The sequence below is a fragment of the Hippopotamus amphibius genome, chromosome 14, assembly GCF_030028045.1.
Source record: "Hippopotamus amphibius kiboko isolate mHipAmp2 chromosome 14, mHipAmp2.hap2, whole genome shotgun sequence".
NCBI classification, from domain to species: domain Eukaryota; kingdom Metazoa; phylum Chordata; class Mammalia; order Artiodactyla; family Hippopotamidae; genus Hippopotamus; species Hippopotamus amphibius.
In genome coordinates this window covers 14,951,397-14,970,219 of record NC_080199.1, presented here as the reverse complement: position 1 = coordinate 14,970,219, position 18,823 = coordinate 14,951,397, and the positions used below count along the sequence as shown (strand labels likewise).

Below are 18,823 nucleotides of genomic sequence, written 5' to 3'. Positions count from 1 at the left end.
AAGATGGCTTCCTAGAAGAGGTGAAAACTGGGCTGACTCTAGAGAATGCGAATAGCTGCCCTACGTGGACCTTCTCTGTTTTTTAGACCACAGAGCATTGAGGATAATCATGGAGTCATTTTGACTTAAACATCAGTCACCAAGAGTTTCCCGCCACAGTACATCCTAATCACCTACCTCTGGAGCTGTGGGGGGCATGGAGACATGCTCTCCAGACCTCCCTTCAAGGCCTCATTGCTCAGCTGCTGGAAGTGCTGCCAGTGGGCAACCTTAAGTCCTTCTAGGGGGAGCCTCTACGCAATGACCCATCCAGGTAGAGGTATAAAGGCCTGGTCCATGGATGTGTCAGGACAACCCTGAAGGCCATCTTCACTGCAGAACCCCCATGGGGTCAGCTAAGGTCATCTGGCCAGTGTGCCAGCTTGACTTTTCCCTCTGCCCTCTGCTGTTTCTTCCCTCTTCGATCCACAAGTGTTGATCCCAAGGGCATCCCTAATAAACATCCCAACAGTAAGCTCCATCCGAGCCTGCACCTAAGAGAACCAACCTGCAACACATATTAAGAAACATTCCAGTTCTCAGGGAGGATTTTTATTTAAAAATTGTTGGTTATACACATACTTATAACATTTTAAAATCCCCAACTAGAATACAAAATAGTGGGAACAAGAACTTTATGTGTGACTGTGGTTATTTTTGGTATAAATTTCTCAGTCTAGAAGACAATTGATGATCACATCTCTGTCAATTATCAAATCATCTAGAAGTGCTCCTGTTTTAAAAAAGCATATTTTCTCTTCCTTCTCTTTTACTTTTTATTTATTTATTTATTTATTTTTGGCTGCATTGGGTCTTTGTTGCTGCTCACGGGCTTTCTCTAGTTGCAGAGAGCAGGGCTACTCTTCATTGCTGTGTGCAGGCTTCTCATTGCTGTGGCTTCTCTTGTTGTGGAGCACAGGATCTAGGTGGTGGGCTTCAGTAGTTGTGGCACATGGGCTCAATAGTTGTGGCTCTCGGGCTCTAGAGTGCAGGCTCAGTAGTTGTGGCACACAGGCTTAGTTACTCCGTGGCATGTGGGATCTTCCCGGACCAGGGATCGAACTTGCATCCCCTGGATTGGCAGGCGGATTCTTAACCACTGTGCAACCAGGGAAGCCTTTTTCCTTCTTTTAGAATATGTAATTAAATATTGTCCTTCTGTATTTTAACCATAGATTTTTTTTTATTATTAGTTTTGGAAAGGGATACCTCTCTCTCCTATAATGTCACTTGAACTAAAGTATATTTTTGTTTTTCCTGTTTGTTTTCTCTGTACTATTTTAACCAGAGGCCTTTTGGTAGAATAACGCACCCCAGTTATGTTCAAGAAAATGATAAAACAAAATGGCTTCACACAGTCTTCAAGGAAACAGAATTCCTGATAAAATTGGAAAGTAATATATGATTTGGTGGGGGGGGGCGGGCAGTAAAAAACATCTGCGACAACTTTGTCTTACACTTTAGAAAACGAACTTTGGCTCTGGACTCTCTTAAGGCACAAAACCTTGTAGACAGCTTTTATTGGTGACCTGTCTTTGATTCAGATTAAAAAAACATATAAATAAAAATAAGAAGTAATTTTGTTAGAGCTTGAAATCACTGGGTGAAGTTGGAGAAAAAAAGTCCAAATAAATTAACATCTTTTATGTGTAAATATTTGTTGCTGGTGTCAAAAAACTACAAAATAGTTAATGCAGTACAAAAACTATTGGAAAAATGCCTTCAGAATAGATTTGACATCATGGTAGAATCACAGCACTCTCTCAAAAACTGTTAAGGCTGAGGGCTGTCCACTGGAAGCATTTATAACCACATGGTCACTGTGAGTAACATCCCAATACTCCCCTTCTGTGCACCTGAGGGGGGAAAAGACAAATAAAAACAACATGTTTAAAAGTTTTAAAGTCCTCCTTTCTAAGGCAATGCACTTCTATGCCCACTTCTTCATGTAAATCACATCACTAGAGGAGGCACAATTTAAAAAGCCTGGGATAGATTTATTCTATGGAGGAAGTAGCCCCATTAAAACCCTCAGTGGGGCTGGGCTTAACACCAAACCACCTGTAGATCTACTTGAGTTCTGATCATTCTGATTCACAGATATGTTTTATTACTACTTTAAGTTCATAAGTACAATCATTTTACTGACTCAAAACCTGGAGATAAATTAAAAACAGGGTGACAAAGAGGTTGGGAAATCTAGCATCTGCACAAGGGTTTCTCATTTTCACACATGAAATAAGCATAATAGATTTGGATGTTAATATCAGGTTATAATCCCTATATTTTATAAACTCTGATTAACAAGCACTGAAATGCTGGCGTACATGTATGAAATACTGCTGCATTTAATTTGTGCGACAAAGTAGTTATAGTGCCTATAGAAATGTGATCTGCGGATAGTGGGTCACAAGAATGAAAAGACAATAAAAGCTTTAACAATGACTCAACTAAGCAACTTCTCTAAAATGGAAGATGATACCAAATAATAGGGCAGTTCTTGGCCAAGCCTCTCAGTTCTTGAATTCTACCAAATTCTAGCTGAACTGGAAGAGGCACAGGTTTTCTGATAAAATCTCTAATCAGACCATAAAGGAAATGAAATGCTATCAAGTTTCTCTGCTCCACAATCATCAGTTTTAGTAGCTGTATCATATCTCGGTTCCCTGACAGATGCATAGAAAAAATGAAATAATGTCAAGATTTCTGAGCTCTTATTTCAAAATGTGTTTGGGTGAAAAAGGATTTCAAATGTAATTTTTCCCCAAAGAAGAATGTGAAAAGTTTTGTTTGAGTCTTTTTTTTTTTTAATTCTTTATTGGAATATAATTGCTTTACACTCTTATGCCAGATTTTGAGGTACACAAAACTGAATCAAATGTATTTACATATAGCCCCATATCCCCTCCCTCCTGCTACTCCCTCCCACCCTCCCTATCCTGGCCCTCTAAGTCATCACCCATCATTGAGTTGATCTCCCTGTGTTATGCAGCAACTTCTTTCTAGCTATCTATTTTACATCTGGTAGTGTATATATGTCAATGTTACTCTCTCACTTCATCCCAGCTTCCCCTTCGCCCTCTCCCAACCCCATGTCCTCAAGTCTGTTCTCTACATCTGCATCTTTATTCTTGCCCTGTCACTGGGTTCATCAGCACCATTTTTGTTTTAGATTCCATATATATGGGTTAGCATACGGTATTTGTTTTTCTCTTTCTGGCTTACTTTGCTCTGTATGACAGTCTCTAGGTCTATCCACCTCATTACATATAGCTCCATTTCATTCCTTTTTATGGCTCAGTAATATTCCATTGTATACATATGCCATATCTTCTTTGTCCATTCATCTGTTGATGGGCATTTAGGTTGCTTCCATGTCCTGGCTATTGTAAATAGTGCTGCAATGAACATTATGGTAAATTTTTTGTTTTTTTGATTATGGTTTTCTCTGGGTATATACCCAGGAGTGGGATTTCTGGGTCATATGGTAGATCCATTTTTGGTTTTTTAAGGAACCTCCAAACTGTTTTCCATAGTGGCTGTACCAATGTACATTCCCACCAACAGTGCAGGAGAGTTCCCTTTTCTCCACACCTTCTCCAGCATTTATTGTTTCTAAATTTTTTGATGATGGACATTCTGACCAGTGTGAGATGATACCTCATTGTGGTTTGACCTGCATTTCTCTAATGATTAGTGATGTTGAGCATCTTTTCATGTGTTTGTTAGCCATCTGCATGTCTTCTTTGGAGAAATGTCTATTTAGGTGTTTCACCCATTTGTGCATTGGGTTACTTTTTTAGTATCAAGCTGCGTGAGATGCTTGTATATTTTGCAGATTAATCCTTTGTCAATTGCTTCATTGGCAAATATTTTCTCTCAATCTTAGGGTTGTCTTCTTGTCTTGTTTATGGTTTCTTTCACTGGGCAAAAGCTTTTAAGTTTCATTAGGTCCCATTTGTTTATTCTTGATGTTATTTCCATTATTCTAGGAGGTCAAAAAGGATCTTGCTTTGATGTATGTCATAGAGTATTCTTCCTATGTTTTCCTCTAAGATTTTTATAGTGTCTGGCCTTACATGTAGGTCTTTAATCCATTTTGAGTTTATTTTTGTGTATGGTGTTAGGAAGTGTTCTAATTTCATTCTTTTACATGTAGCTGTCCAATTTTCCCAGCACCACTTACTGAAGAGGCTGTCTTTTTCCCATTGTATATTCTTGCCTCCTTTGTCAAAGATAAGGTGCCCATATGTGAGTGGGTTTACCTCTGGGCTCTCTATTCTGTTTCATAGATCTACATGTCTGTTTTTGTGCCAGTACCATACTGTCTTGATCACTATAGCCTTGTAATATAGTTTGAAGTCAGGAAGCCTGATTCCACCAACTCCATCTTTCCTTCTCAAGATTGCTTTGGCTATTTGAGGTCTTTTGCATTTCCATACAAATTGCAAGATTTCTCATTTGAGTTCCATGAAAAATGCCATTGGTAATTTGATAGGGATTGCATTGAATCTGTAAATTGCTTTGGGTAGTATAGTCATTTTCACAATGTTGATTCTTCCAATCCAAGAACATGGTAAGTCCCTCCATCTGTTTGTATCATCTTTTATTTCTTTCATCAGTGTCTTATAGTTTTCTGCACACAGATCTTTTGCCTCCTTAGGCAGGTTTATTCCTAGGCATTTTATTGTTCTTGCTGCAATGGTAAATGTGAGTGTTTCCTTAATTTCTCTTTCTGCTTTTTCATTGTTAGTGTATAGGAATGCAAGAGATTTCTGTGCATTAATTTTGTATCCTGTTACTTTACTAAAATCATTGATTAGTGCTAGCAGTTTTCTGCTAGAACCTTTAGGGTTTTCTATGTATAATATCATGTCATCTTCAAAGAGTGACAATTTTACTTTCTTCTTTTCCAGTCTGGATTCCTTTTATTTCATTTTCTTCTCTGATTGTTGTGGCTAACACTTCCAAAACTATGTTAAGTAATAATGATGAAAGTGGGCACCCTTGTCTCGTACCTGTTCTTAGAGGGAATGCTTTCAGTTTTTCACCATTGAGAATGACGTTGGCTGTTGGTTTCTCATATATGGCTTTTATTATGTTGAAGTGATTTCCTTCTATGCCCATTTTCTGGAGAGTTTTTATCATAAATGGATGTTGAACTTTGTCAAAAGCTTTTTCTGCATCTATTGAGATGATCATATGGCTTTTATCCTTCAGTTTGTTAATATGATGTACCACATTGATTGATTTATGTATATTGAAGAATCCTTGCATTCCAGGATTAAACCCAACTTGATCATGGTGTGTGATCTTTTTAATGTGCTGTTAGATTCTGTTAGCTAGTATTTTGTTGAGTATTTATTCATCTATATTTGTCAGTGATATTGGCCTATAATTTTCTTTTTTGTGTGACATCTTTGCCTGGTTTTGGTATCAGGGTGATGGTCACCTCATAGAATGAGTTTGGCAGTGTTCCTCCTTCTGCTATATTTTGGAAGAGTTTGAGAAGGACAGGTGTTAGCTCTTCTCTAAATGTTTAATAGAATTTGTCTGCGAAGCCATCTGGCCCTGGGCTTTTGTTTGTTAGGAGATTTTTAATCACAGTCCCAATTTCCGTACTTGTGCTTGGTCTATTCATAGTTTCTATTTCTTCCTGGTTCAGTCTTGGAAGATTGTATTTTTCTAAGAATTTATCCATTTCTTCCAGGTTATCCAATTTCTTGGCATATAGTTGCTTGTAGTAGTCTCTCATGATCTTTCGTATTTCTGCAGTGTCCATTGTTACTTCTCCTTTTTCATTTCTGATTCTGTTGATTTGCATCTTCTCCCTTTTTTACCCGATGAGTCTGGCTAATGGTTTATCGATTTTGTTTATCTTCTCAAAGAACCAACTTTTAGTTTTATTGATCTTTGCTATTGTTTCCTTCATTTCTTTTTCATTTATTTCTGACTTGATCTTTGTGATTTCTTTCCTTCTGCTCACTTTGGTGTTTTTTGTTCTCCTTTCTCTAATTGTTTTAGGTTTAAGGTTAGGTTGTTTATTCGATATTTTTCTTGTTTCTTTAGCTAGGACTGTATTGATATAAACTTCCCTCTTGGGACTGCTTTTGCTGTGTCCCATAGGTTTCCGGTTGTTGTGTTTTCATTGTCATTTGTTTCTAGGTTTTTATTTCCTCTTTGATTTCTCATTGATTTCTTCATTGTTTAAGAACATATTGTTTAGACTCCATGCGTTTGTATTTTTTACAGTTTTTTTCCTGTAATTGATATCTAGTCTCATGGCATTGTGGTCAGAGATAATGCTTGATATGATTTCAATTTTCTTGAATTTTCCAAGGCCTGATTTGTGACCCAAGATGTGATCTAACCTGAAGAATGTTTCATGTGCACTTGAGAAGAAAGGGTATTCTGTAGTTTTCGGATGGAATGTCCTATAAATATCAATTAAGTCTAGATGGTTTAATATGTCATTTAAAGCTTGTGTGTCCTTATTTATTTTCTGTTTGGATGATCTGTCCATTGGTGTAAGTGGGGTGTTAAAGTTTCCTACTATTATTGTGTTACTGTCAATTTCCCCTTTTATGCCTGTTAGCATTTGCCTTATGTATTGATGTGCACCTATGTTGGGTGCAAAGATATTTACAATTGTTATATATTCTTCTTGGATTGATCCCTTGATCATTATGTAGTATCCTTTCTTGTCTCTTGTAATAGTCTTTACTTTAAAGTCTAATTTGTCTGATATGAGTATTGCTACTCCAGCTTTCTTTTTACTTCTATTTGCATGGAATATCTTTTTCCATCCCTTTACTTTGTCTATATGTGGCCCTAGGTCTGATGTGGGTCACTTGTAGACAGCATAAAGAAGGGTCTTGTTTTTGTATCCATTCAGCCAGTCTGTGTCTTTTGGTTGGAGCATTTAATCCATTTACATTTAAGGTGATTATTGACATGTGTGTTCCTATTACCATTTTCTTAATTGTTTTGGGTTTGTATTTGTAGGTCTTTTCCTTCTCTTGTGTTTCCTACTTAGAAAATTCCTTAAGCAATTGTTGTATGGCTGGTTTGGTGGTGCTGAATTCTCTTAACTTTTGTCTGTCTATAAAGCTTTCTTTTCCTCCATCGAATCTGAATGAGATTCTTGCTGGGTACAGTATTCCTGGCTGCAGGTTTTTCCTTTCAAAACTTTCAGTATATCCTGCCACTCCCTTCTGGCCTGCAGAATTTCTGCGGAAAGATCAGCTGTTATCCTTATGGCTTTTCCCTTATATGTTATTTGTTGTTTTTCTCTCGCTGCTTTTAATATTTTTTCTTTGTGTTTAATTGTTGTTAGTTTGATTACTATGTGTCTTGGTGTATTTCTCCTTGGGTTTATTCTGTATGGGACTCTCTGTGCTTTTTTGACTTATTTCCTTTCCCATGTTGGGGAAGTTTTCCACTATAACCTCTTCAAATATTTTCTCAGACCCTTTCTTTTTTTTCTTCTTCTTCTGGAATGCCTATGATTCGAATGTTGGTGCACTTAACATTGTCACCAAGGTCTCTGAGATTGTCTTCCATTCTTTTATTCTTTTTTCCTTTTCCTGCTCTGTGGCAGTTATTTCCCCCATTCTATTTTTCAACTAACTTACTCGTTCTTCTGCCTCAGTTATTCTGCTGTTTATACCATCCAGAGTATTTTTAATTTCAGTTATTGTATTGTTCATTACTGTTTGTTTGCTCTTTAGTTCTTCTAGGTCCTTATTAACTGTTTCTTGTATTTTCTCTATTTTATTTTTGAGATTTTGGATCATCTTTACTATCATTACTCTGAATTCTTTTTCAGGCAATTTTCCTGTTTCCTCTTCATTTAGTCTTGTGGGTTTTTATCTTGCTCCTTTGCCTGCAAGGTGTTTCTTTTTTTCTCACTTTGTGTATTTTGTAGTATTTGCTGTCTCCTTTCCCTATGCTGCCTGGTAGTAATTCCTCTTGTTTCTGCTCTCTGAGCCCTGTGGTGGGGTTAGTCCAGTGTCTTGAGTAGGCTTCCTGGTGGGAGCGTCTGGTGCCTGCTTTGTGGTCTGTGGATCTGAGTCTTTTCTCTCTGATGAGCAGGGCCGTTTCGGGTGGTGTGTTTTAGCGTATCTGTGAGCTTAATATGGCTTTAGGTAGTCTGTGTGCTGATGGATGGGTCTGTGTTCCTGTCTTGTTTGTAGTTTGGTGTGAGGTATCCAGCACTAGCAGTTGCAGGCAGTCAGGTGGAGCCAGGACTTAGACTTTGATAGAGGGTTCTGTGAGAATTCTCTGCAGTTAATCTTCCCTGTGGCTGAGGACTCTAGTTGTCTAGCATCCTAGATTCAGTGCTCCCTCCCTAGAGTCTCCAATTTGACTTCTGGTCAAGCAATCCAGACTTCAGAGGTCACCAGTTACATTGTGATCTTTGCAGTCCTCTCTGGTGTCCAAGGTCTTCTGCTGCTGTTCAACTGATTTTCTGTGGGAATTATTGCATCCTTTGATGTATTCCTGATGCACCTGTGGAGAGGTATGCATTCCACATCCTCCTACTTTGCCATCATCTTTCTGCCTCCTGTCTGAGTCTTTAAAACAGAAAATGTACCATCTCTCTGAGGCTTCTTTGTATAATGGGCTGGGTCACTTAATGTATCATTCCAGATCTATTTTATAAAACCTGGCTCCAAATATATTTGTGAGTCCTGTCAACAAAGTTATCTTGGGAAATAATGGACTTCACAAACAAAATAGAGAAGCGCTGAGGCAGACAGCTTCATATCAAGTGTACTTGCTTATTCTCTTGTTGCTTGCATACCTGCTACCCCCCAAAATAGTACCGCATATGAAATGCTATATATTCAAATATCACCTAAGGAGAAAAATAAGAAACTCTCCAAGAATGCTTGGGCCCCACTGGGTGAAATCTGAGGCTATTTTCATTATAATGCAAAGATTTAAAAATGTGTGTGTGGGAGGGGGGCTGGGTGGTAATTGCATATCATCTCCCTTCTCCATTTTAATAAGCTAGCCATATTTTGTGTGGTTATATATTATGTACTCTCTTGATGAAACTAAGAACAGCCAAAAGAACAAAAGGAAATACATTTTGCTTTCTACTGCTTGATAGTACTCCCAAAATCAGCTGATTCCTTTCCCTGTAATCCTTTACAATGTAATTTTTTATAACAAAAATGTTATTCTCAGCAACTTCTAACCAAAATGGTCTTTATTTCATGGTCTGAGATACTTGAAACTGAATACTGAAACCTAGCTTCTTGTGTATAAAATCCTTGATTTGACCTTTCTTTTCCTCATCTGTTGTCATGGTGTAGATCACACTCTGGCTGTCAGCACAAGTGAGAGAAGGCATCTTTTTCACAGGGTGGGGTATGAAGGGAGTCGAGATGACTGAACACTTGTGAGCAGAGTCCTCGTGGATGGGCTGAGACTGGAATGGAGGGGCCAGTTTCACCTCTCGCTCCTGGGACCACTACTGACTCTGGAAAAATCACTTGAACTCTCTCCGTACTGGCTGCCTCATTTGTGAAACAAGACAATGACTTACCTCCTAGGAACTCATTCATAGCGACAAACTACAGGTTGAAAACAGGCTGAGCTAAATGGTAAGTGTGATTATGAAGCTGCTCAGAGACATGGCCCCTTAGTGCATGGAAAGCAGCAGCATCACCCAGCTTATATGATTAAAACAAAACATCTGGGAGGCCCTCTTGTAAATCTTCTGATTTTATCTTTAAAGAAGCCCAGAGTCGAAGTTGAGGCACATTTAATTCAGTGAATATGGTAACTCAGGAAGCAGAAAGGTAGTTAAAAGTTTACTAACACTTTCTAACCTGTGACTTTGAGAAGTTACTTTGGTTCTTCTATCTCAGTTCCTGCATCTGAGGGATAATAATGCCAGCTCAGAACAGTTATGAAGATGAAAAGAGACAATGCCAAAAAAGTTCAAATTCAGGGCAAGCAGAATCTAAGACCAGTGAGTGGTGGGTTTCTCGGCCCTCTCCCCCTCCTTCTCTTGGGTTTGGTTCATTATAGTTCTTCCAGCACAGGTTGAAACTTAGTCTAGTATTTAAACCTCAGATTGTAAACAAAGCCACCATCACAGAATTAGATCATGCTAAAAGCAACAGAGCAATAAAAGTTCCCCTGTGTGGATAAAGGCCAGCAGTCAATAGTTTAATACATGCAGAATTCTGGCTCAAAACTCTGTTCATTTTCACTGAACCACATGGCCCAAATTCAATCCCAGTAATCCTAAAACTCATCTTTTCTTAAAAATTTTATTATTTATTTATTTTTATTGAAGTATAGTTGATTTACAATGTTGTATTAGTTTTCAAGTGGAAAGCAAAATGATTCAGTTTTATATACATATGTATATATATATTCTTTTTCAGATTCTTTTGCATTATAAGTTATTACAGGACACTGAGTATCATTCTCTGTGCTATACAGTAGGTCCTTGTTTATCTATTTTATATAGAGGAGTGTGTTATCTGTTAATCCCAAACTCCTAATTTATTCCTCCCCCTCTTTGGTAATCTTAAATTTTCTTTCTATGTCTGTGAATCTATTTCTCTTCTGTAGATAAGTTCATTTGTATCTTTTTTTTTTAAATCCACATATAAGCAGTATCATATTTGTCTTTCTCTTTCTTATTTCACTCAGTATGATAAACTCTACAACCATCTATGTTGCTGCAAATGGCATTATTTCATTCTTTTTCATGACTAATATTCCATTGTGTGTGTGTGTGTGTGTGTGTGTGTGTGTGTGTGTCTGTGTGTCTGTGTGTACACCACAGCTACCGTATTCACTCATCTGTCGACAGACATTTAGGTTCCATGTCTTGGCTATTTATTTACTGGCTGCATGGGGTCTTCACTGCTGTGCGTGGGCTTTCTCTAGTCACAGGGAGCAGGCTACTCTTTGTTGCAGTGCGAGGGCTTCTCATTGCAGTGGCTTCTATTGTTGTAGAGCATGGGCTGTAGGTGCTTGGACTTCAGCAGTTGTGGCATGAGGGCTCAGTAGTTGTGGCTTGTGGGCTCTAGAGTACAGGCTCAGTAGTTGTGGAGCACTGGCTTAGTTGTTCTGCGGCATGTGGGATCTTCCTGGACCAGGGATAGAACCTGTGTCCCCTGCATTGGCAGGTGGACTCTTAACCACTGCAACACCAGGGAAGTCCTGTCTTGGCTATGTAAATAGTGCTGCTATGAACACTGGGGTGCATATATCTTTTTGAATTAGAGTTTTTGTCTTTTCCAGATATATGCCCAGGAACCCATTTTTTTATTGGTTATTTATTTATTTATTTATTTAAAGTATAGTTGATTTACAATGCTGTGTTAGTTTTGGTGTAGAGCAAAGTGATTCAGTTTACATATATTCAGTGATTTCAGAATATATATATTCTTCTTCATATTCAGTTTTGTGTGTGTATATATATAGTCTTTTTCATATTCTTTTCCATTATGATTTATTGCAAAATATTTAATACATTCTCTGTGCTATATAATAGGACCTGCTGTTTATCCATTCTATACATAATAGTTTGCATCTGCTAATTCCAAACTCTCAATCCTTCTCTCCCCCACGCTCCTTCCCCCTTGGCAACTACAAGTCCATTTTCTATATCTGTGAGTCTCTTTTTGTTTTGCAGATATGTTGATTTGTGTCATCTTTTAGATTCCACATTTAAGTGATATCATATGGTATGTCTTTCTCTGTCTGACTTACTTTACTTAGTGCGATCTCTAGGTACATCCATGTTGCTGTAAATGGCATTATTTCATTCTTTTTAATGGCTGAGTAATATTTTATTTTATATATATATAAAATGGAATATATATATATATATATGCACACACATACATATATCTCACATCTTCTTTATCCATTCATTTGTCAATGGGCCTTTAGGTTGCTTCCATAACTTGGCTATTGTAAATAGTGCTTCTATGAACATAAGGGTACATGTATCTTTTTGATTTACAGTTTTGTCTGGGTATATGCCCGGCAGTGGGACTGGATCATATGGCAACTCTATTTTTAGTTTTTTAAGGAACCTCCATTCTGTTTTCCAAAGTGGTGGCACCAATTTACAGTCCCACCAACAGTGTAGGAGGAGTCACTTTTCTCCACACCCTCTCCACCATTTATTATTTGTAGAAATTTTAATGATGGCCATTCTGACTGGTGTGAGATGGTACCTCATTGTAGTTTTGATTTGTATTTCTCTAATAATTAGTGATCTTGAGTATCTTTTCATGTGCCTATTGGCCATCTGTATGTCTTCTTTGGAGAAATATCTATTTGAGGCTTCTGCACATTTTTCAATTGGGTTGTTTGGTTTTTTGTTATTGAATTGTATGAGCTATTTGTATATTTTGGAAATTAAGCCCTTGTCAATTATATCATTTGCAAATATTTTCTCCCATTCTGTAGGTTGTCTTTTCATTTTGTTTATGGTCTCCTTTGCTGTGCAAAAGCTTTTAATTTTAATTAGATTCCACTTGTTTATTTTTTGCTTTTGTTTCCATTACTCTAGGTCAAACTACCCATCTTTAAAGCAGGTCTAACTTTGTGTACATACTGGCAGGTATATTATCAAAGCTAAGGAGTATTAAAGAGCTAGGATTTCTCCTTTTTGGTTAATGGAATAATGAATTTTCTTTCTCCTTATCCTCTCAGAAATCACCCTAAATAGCAAGGATAGTGGGAGATAAAAAATAAGCCAAAACTTTGATGAAATCAGGAGTCATCTGAAGCCCCAAATAATAAAATATCTTGACAGGCTGCCTTAAGCAACTAGATTAAATGGGCTGCGGTAAGAAAGACAGAGGGTACCTAAGGAGAGCAGATTTAAGCAATCATGTGAGAGCCCAGTTCTCCAACTAAGGGGCAAATTCTAAAGTGCCAATGAGGGATCACACAGAATCTCTGTCATTGCCTGAAGCATGCACACTGTTGAGGTCCTAGGAGAAGAGAGACTCTGAAATACAAGCAGCATTGTAACTACCCATCTCTGCAGGCTGGAGAGGAGGACAGGCTAAATGAATATGCATTCTCAATTCCTCTCTAGTTTGCTTATTTTCTTTCCCTCCCTCCCTCTCTCCCTCTCCCACTTCCTCTCTCTCTCTTGGTTTTGTGGAGCTTCTATGTTAAGCAGAGAGAATCTCCTTTAGCTGGAAATGATGTCCTATCCACAACTATCCTGCAAATATATGATCTAGGAAAAACTCACTTCATTCAAGGGTGAATAGTAGGGATAACAATAATAAAAAAAAAAAAGTAGTACAGGATCTGTAAACTGTGCAAAAAAAATTATGAAAAGGAACAATATGAGCAAATGATGGATGAAAAAAACCTCACTGAACAAATGAAAATTATGAAAAAGAGCATGTAATACATTCAAAGAAAATGTAGCAGAACAATCAACCTGTGGACAACAGAGATCTGGGCATACAGCATGCCACAGCAACAGAAAATGATGAAACATGAGTTGATAGAAGCCAAAAGTGAAGTGGAAGATAAAAATAAAAACATCAAAGAAATAATCATTCTGAAAGGGAGCACAAATATTAGCCAGGGCTGAAAAAACACTATGAGACATGGAGGATAGAGCTGAGAAAGCAAGTCAAATAACTGTAAATTAATACAAGCTTAAAAAGTATTAAGAAGAAAATAGTTTTATCAAATAGATAAAGGACAACACATACATTATAGATATTTGTAAAGAGGAGAATCCAATCAAATAATACAAATTCAAAGATATAATTCAGAAATAAAAGAATTATTTATTATAATTAAAAGAATTATATATTCCAGAAATAAATGAATTGGTCTAGAGATCAAGAGTACATAATGTCCTAAGAAAAACTAATGACCCTTAAAATAGAGAATGAACCCTTTGAGCATACAGGAAAGAAAATCAAATTATTTTAAATTAGAGACACAGCAGATAAATATTTCATACAGCTGACCCTTGAGCAATGCAGGGGGTAGGGATGCTGACTCTCTGGACAGTCAAAAATCTGTGTATAACTTTACAGTCAGCCCTTTTTACCCACAGATTTAACTGCGCATCATGTAGTACAGTAGTACATATTTATTGAAAAAAATCTGCATGTAAGTAGACCTGTGCAATAAAAACCTGTGTTGTTCAAGGGTTAACTATATTTAAATTAAGTCAGGGTTCATAACTCCAAGGAGCCCTCATTAAAGACAGTACAGAGCATTGTTTTCAATCTTTTACTTGTACTGCCAATAGCAATAGTAAATACATTTATCTTTACATTGAGTCACAGTATAGATGCACTATCTACATCTATATTCATCTGTACCTAAAAGAGTTTCATTAAATATTTACTATGAAAGATACATTGCTACTTTTATTCCATCCCATTCTTTTTTTTTCATTAAAAAACTTTTCTTCAAGTATACCTGATTTACAATGTTGTGTTAGTTTCAGGTGTACAGCAAAGTGAATCAGTTATACATATACATATACCCACTCTTTTTTTTATTTTTAAGATTCTGTACCTTCATTTTTTTTAAAGTGTACAACTTGATTTTTTTTCTTATTAGTAATATATATATGGCAATCCCAATCTCCCCCATTCCATTCTTTTCTACTTTATTTCTTAAAACATGTTAGTCATGACTGACAATGGATTTCATAGCCCCACTAATGAATCACAACGAAAAGTTTGAAAAACACTATACTAGAGGACAAACTTCAGCCAACTAAGAGACAGAGTAAGTATCATTTAATACAAGTAAGTAAAATAATAGAGGTATTTTTAAAGATTTGAAGCTAAATAATAGAACAAAAACTGCTCAAACATCTAAAATCTGGTGGTAGAATGGTAAGAAGGAAAATTTATTGTTGTCATTGTTTATAATGTGGAGTCAATAAAAAAGAAATAAAGTTTCTAGAGGAAATCAAAGGGGAACACACAAAGCAATGAGCAAAGAAACAAAACTTACAGACTACAGATTAAAACATTTTTTTAAAAAGAAGAACACTTTGCCCTGATGTTGAGTTTTCTTTTCAAACAAATGAACTCTAATCTATTAGAGTGAAAAACCTGTGACTTAGGCTAATCCTCCCAGGGTTACAGTTCTGACAATGTGCTGATATTTGATGCTTGCAGATTTAAAAAGCTGACAACCTGACAATCTGACCAAGTACATGAAGAAATTATGTCAAGAAGATATTCAACTGGGATGAGAATCAGGACATGTATTTCCTTATGTCTTTCTGTAGAAGTGACCTGAGCCAGTGGTAGGACTAAAATCCAACGGTGATGTTCTGCCACCCTGTGAACTAGGGTGACTGGCCCCACCTTGGCTACCACGTGAAAGAAGGAGCAGTATTTTCAGACTGGACACAGAATGTGGTACTCAACTCAGTCTTCCCAAGAAATTACTCCCCTGTGCTCACTGGACCAGTTCTGTGACTTTAGGTGAGCCATTGACCCAATCTCCTCATCCATGATGTGGGATAAAAAAGGACTGTCGTGGATTAAATGAAATCATACATGTGAAAACTATGTAAAATAAATTATAAAGAACTACACAAATGTAACTTCCCATTAATATTATTAAATTAGGTGCAAAATTATTAGACCAGAAATCACAAGATTTCTAATTCTATGACCTATGTCTGTTACTATATGAATGTTACACTTGATAAGAAACATTTACAGAAAGAACGGATTTCTAATTCTGTGTCTGCTGCAAACTAGTGAAACACTAATTATATACATAAGGCCACCAACCTTCTAAGGGGATTTAGTTTCCTCACCTGTAAAATGAGGGTGTTGAACCCATTATCTTCCTTTATCTGGACCTACCTAAAATTCAGTGATCTATTTCTCATTCCTCAATGTTTAATAAGATATGATGACAACACATTTTTTAAATGAAGACTTGGACACATAGGTGGGGACACATCTCTTTGGTGTGAAATGCCTAAGATCCAAAGAACAAAAAGGTTTGTGAGATTCCTGACTGTTTTGTGACTAAATTACACAGGGAAACACAAATGATTATCAGGTCTTAGGAGAGAAGCTGGGACTGGGAGACACTCTAGTAGATGAAAGCATTCTATGAATTTCAGGCATAAAAAAATATAGGGCTCCAAGTGCAGCTTCCCTGCATTTGCATACAATACAAGTACTTATGAAAAGTTCAGAACACAGACTTCATCATCCCTAAACCTAGATTTGAGCTCCGACTCTGCCAACTCTTCAGCCAGCTCTGCGACCCTGGGCAATTTCCTACTCTATGAACAGTGGAAGGTATCGTGTTCTTCATTTTTGAGAAGGAGGAATGAGATGAAACAGTGACAGAGGGAACTTGGGCTACATTTTAGATAAATCTGCCATATAGAATTACTCAAATTGTAGGACATATTTTTTTCAAGAGGTATATTAAATATTATAAAATTTTATTCTACTTACAAATGAATACCTGAGAAATGCAAAAGTGTACGAAGAAGTAAAAATGCACCTTATAATTTAATGCCCAGAGATAAAGTTTTGAAGGGAAAGCCTCACCACATACAGTTGGAAGCCTCATCCCATGCATTTCAAGGGGCAAGAACACCAGACCTCCATCCATACCTCCACCCTTCCATCAATCCCACTCCCACCTTATTCCAGAAAGAATTACAGGCAGCTGCATGACAATGGCTGAGTCCCTTAAACCTGACCTCACTTAGCACCTCTGTAGGTGACCTTTGTTAGAAAGATGCGTGTGACCTGAATGTTACTCCTTAAGCACCTTTCTCACACCATGTACAGTGCTCAGTGCTTTCACGCACCTCATCTCTGTGAAATGCTTTGTAAACCTTCAGACACCATTCAGACTACAGCGTTAAGATATTGTGAATTCTTGATTTGTCCTGAGGACAATTTCAACTTCTAGAAGGTAGAGGAAGCATAGGGGGGCAAATAGACCTAATTCTAAAGAACAAAGAATTAGGGAGAAAGTGACAGTAACTTGTAGGATTTTTCTTCACAAATTAGAAAACAGAAGCGACCTATATCCTTCTCTGGTAGATCTTCCTAGACCCAATGAATAATATTCCACCTTTTTTTCCCTCAAATTCTCAGATTTCCTGCATGTTCCCTGACAGCACTTGCAGCACAAATGTGCTGAGCACCAATCAGAATGAATGTAAAGAGCCTGCAAAATGAGAGTGTTCTGTGCTCTGTGGAAATCTGAACCCAGAGTCCATGTGTGTGGAGAGTCCCGTCTGAACTCTCTCTCAGGGGCGCGTGTGTGCACAGGTGACTGCACACACACCCTGCACCCCACCCCCACCCCCTCTGCAGATGCTCAGCAGACCCGCCGTCAACCTGTGACGTTGTGTTAAGACCCAGTCATGAAGCTTTGTCTCTGGAGGCTTATAGTTGAAAAGGGCACAGAGTGCTTGTTACCAGACCCCTGGGGCCAGAGTCTGAGAAGTGAACCACGAGACAAACTTTAATCACAACTCCCTGCAGCAGGCTCACCTGTTTTGCTCTTTCAGTGATGGCAGTGGCCTCGGCCTCACCCAGTTGTTGCACCATCCTGTAAAACAGGCTGTCTGTATCTTGCAGCAACTCATGCGGCCGTTTATATTCTTTTAGTGTCCCTGAATCCAAAACCTGTTCATCAGCAGAAAGAAACCCATTAGCACACAATGTTTTGCAGTAACACATTGTAACTCAGACAACATTTCAGAAAGGGACAGGAGAAAAAGCAGAGAGAATCTATTTGGGTGGTAGGCCTAGTGGTGTTTAAATGGCTTTATTACCCTGTTTGACTAAGCAGACAAAGGCCCAACCTGATCTTTTATTTTTATAATGTTACAGGAAAGGAAGAAAATGAAAGTTTTAGACTATGATTGCAGGCACTTGGCAGCATGTGGCATTTTACATTCTGTCCAGGGCATCCGGGGTGGTTATCATTAGTTGGTGCTTATAGTTCTCAGACGCTGAGCTTTGAGGGTTATTCATACAGACATTCAGAGTTGGGAAATTCCTTGATTTAAAAAAATCAAACTCAATTTAGCTAAAAATTAGGTTGATGTCATACAAACCAGATGGCAGTGACCTGACAGCAAATTAATTGTTAACTTGGTTTGACAGAATCTGAGCAATATTTGGGAAAAAAAGGAAATGCTTCTGGAATTTCTTCAGGGTCCTCGAGTATGTCAGCTGCCAAGAGGGACAAAATCCCTTCTCAGGGAGGTTAAGGTGCTTCCTGAAGTTGGCTGTAGTTGTAGTTTATTATTCTGAAAGTGGAAGGTTGGCAAAAAGAGCTGCTACCTAAGCAGCTTTAGCAGAATTGCTCTGCACAGAAGTCTCTAGAAATTCAGTTTTCTCTTTGGATAAGACTAAAGAAGTAAGTAAGAATTTCAGCTTCAAATTCCAGTGATGACTGCCCTCCCAACACACGGGAGCAGCCCAATCTGAACCTGCCAAGGATCTGAATCTGTTGTCACAAATTATCTTTCCTTGCTTCCTTGTCTCTCTTGAGCTGCCTGCCTTTCAGTCTTTTTTTTTTTTTAAACTCTTTATTGGAATATAATTTCTTTACACTCTTGTACCAGTTTTTGAGGTACACCAAAGTCAATCAGCTGTATTTATACACATATTCCCATATTCCCTCCCTCCTGTGACTCCCCCCACCCTCCGCGCCCCAGTCCTCTAAGGAATCACCCATCATCGAGTTGATCTCCCTCTGTTATACAGCAACTTCCCACTGGCTATCTATTTTACAG

General features: G+C 37.8%; 1 protein-coding gene across 1 annotated transcript in view; it reads right to left on the bottom strand.

The window, feature by feature from the left end:
• Positions 1-1,709: 1,709 nt before the first annotated feature.
• LOC130835726 (ATP-binding cassette sub-family C member 4-like) overlaps positions 1,710-18,823 on the bottom strand; it is a 192,771-nt gene continuing 175,657 nt past the window's right edge. The window contains exons 30-31 of the mRNA XM_057707518.1: positions 17,571-17,705; positions 1,710-1,895 (exon numbers count right to left, since the gene is read on the bottom strand). Of these exons, the coding sequence (XP_057563501.1) occupies positions 1,857-1,895; positions 17,571-17,705 (174 nt within the window). The 3' untranslated portion in view covers positions 1,710-1,856. The remainder of the gene's footprint in view (positions 1,896-17,570; positions 17,706-18,823) is intronic.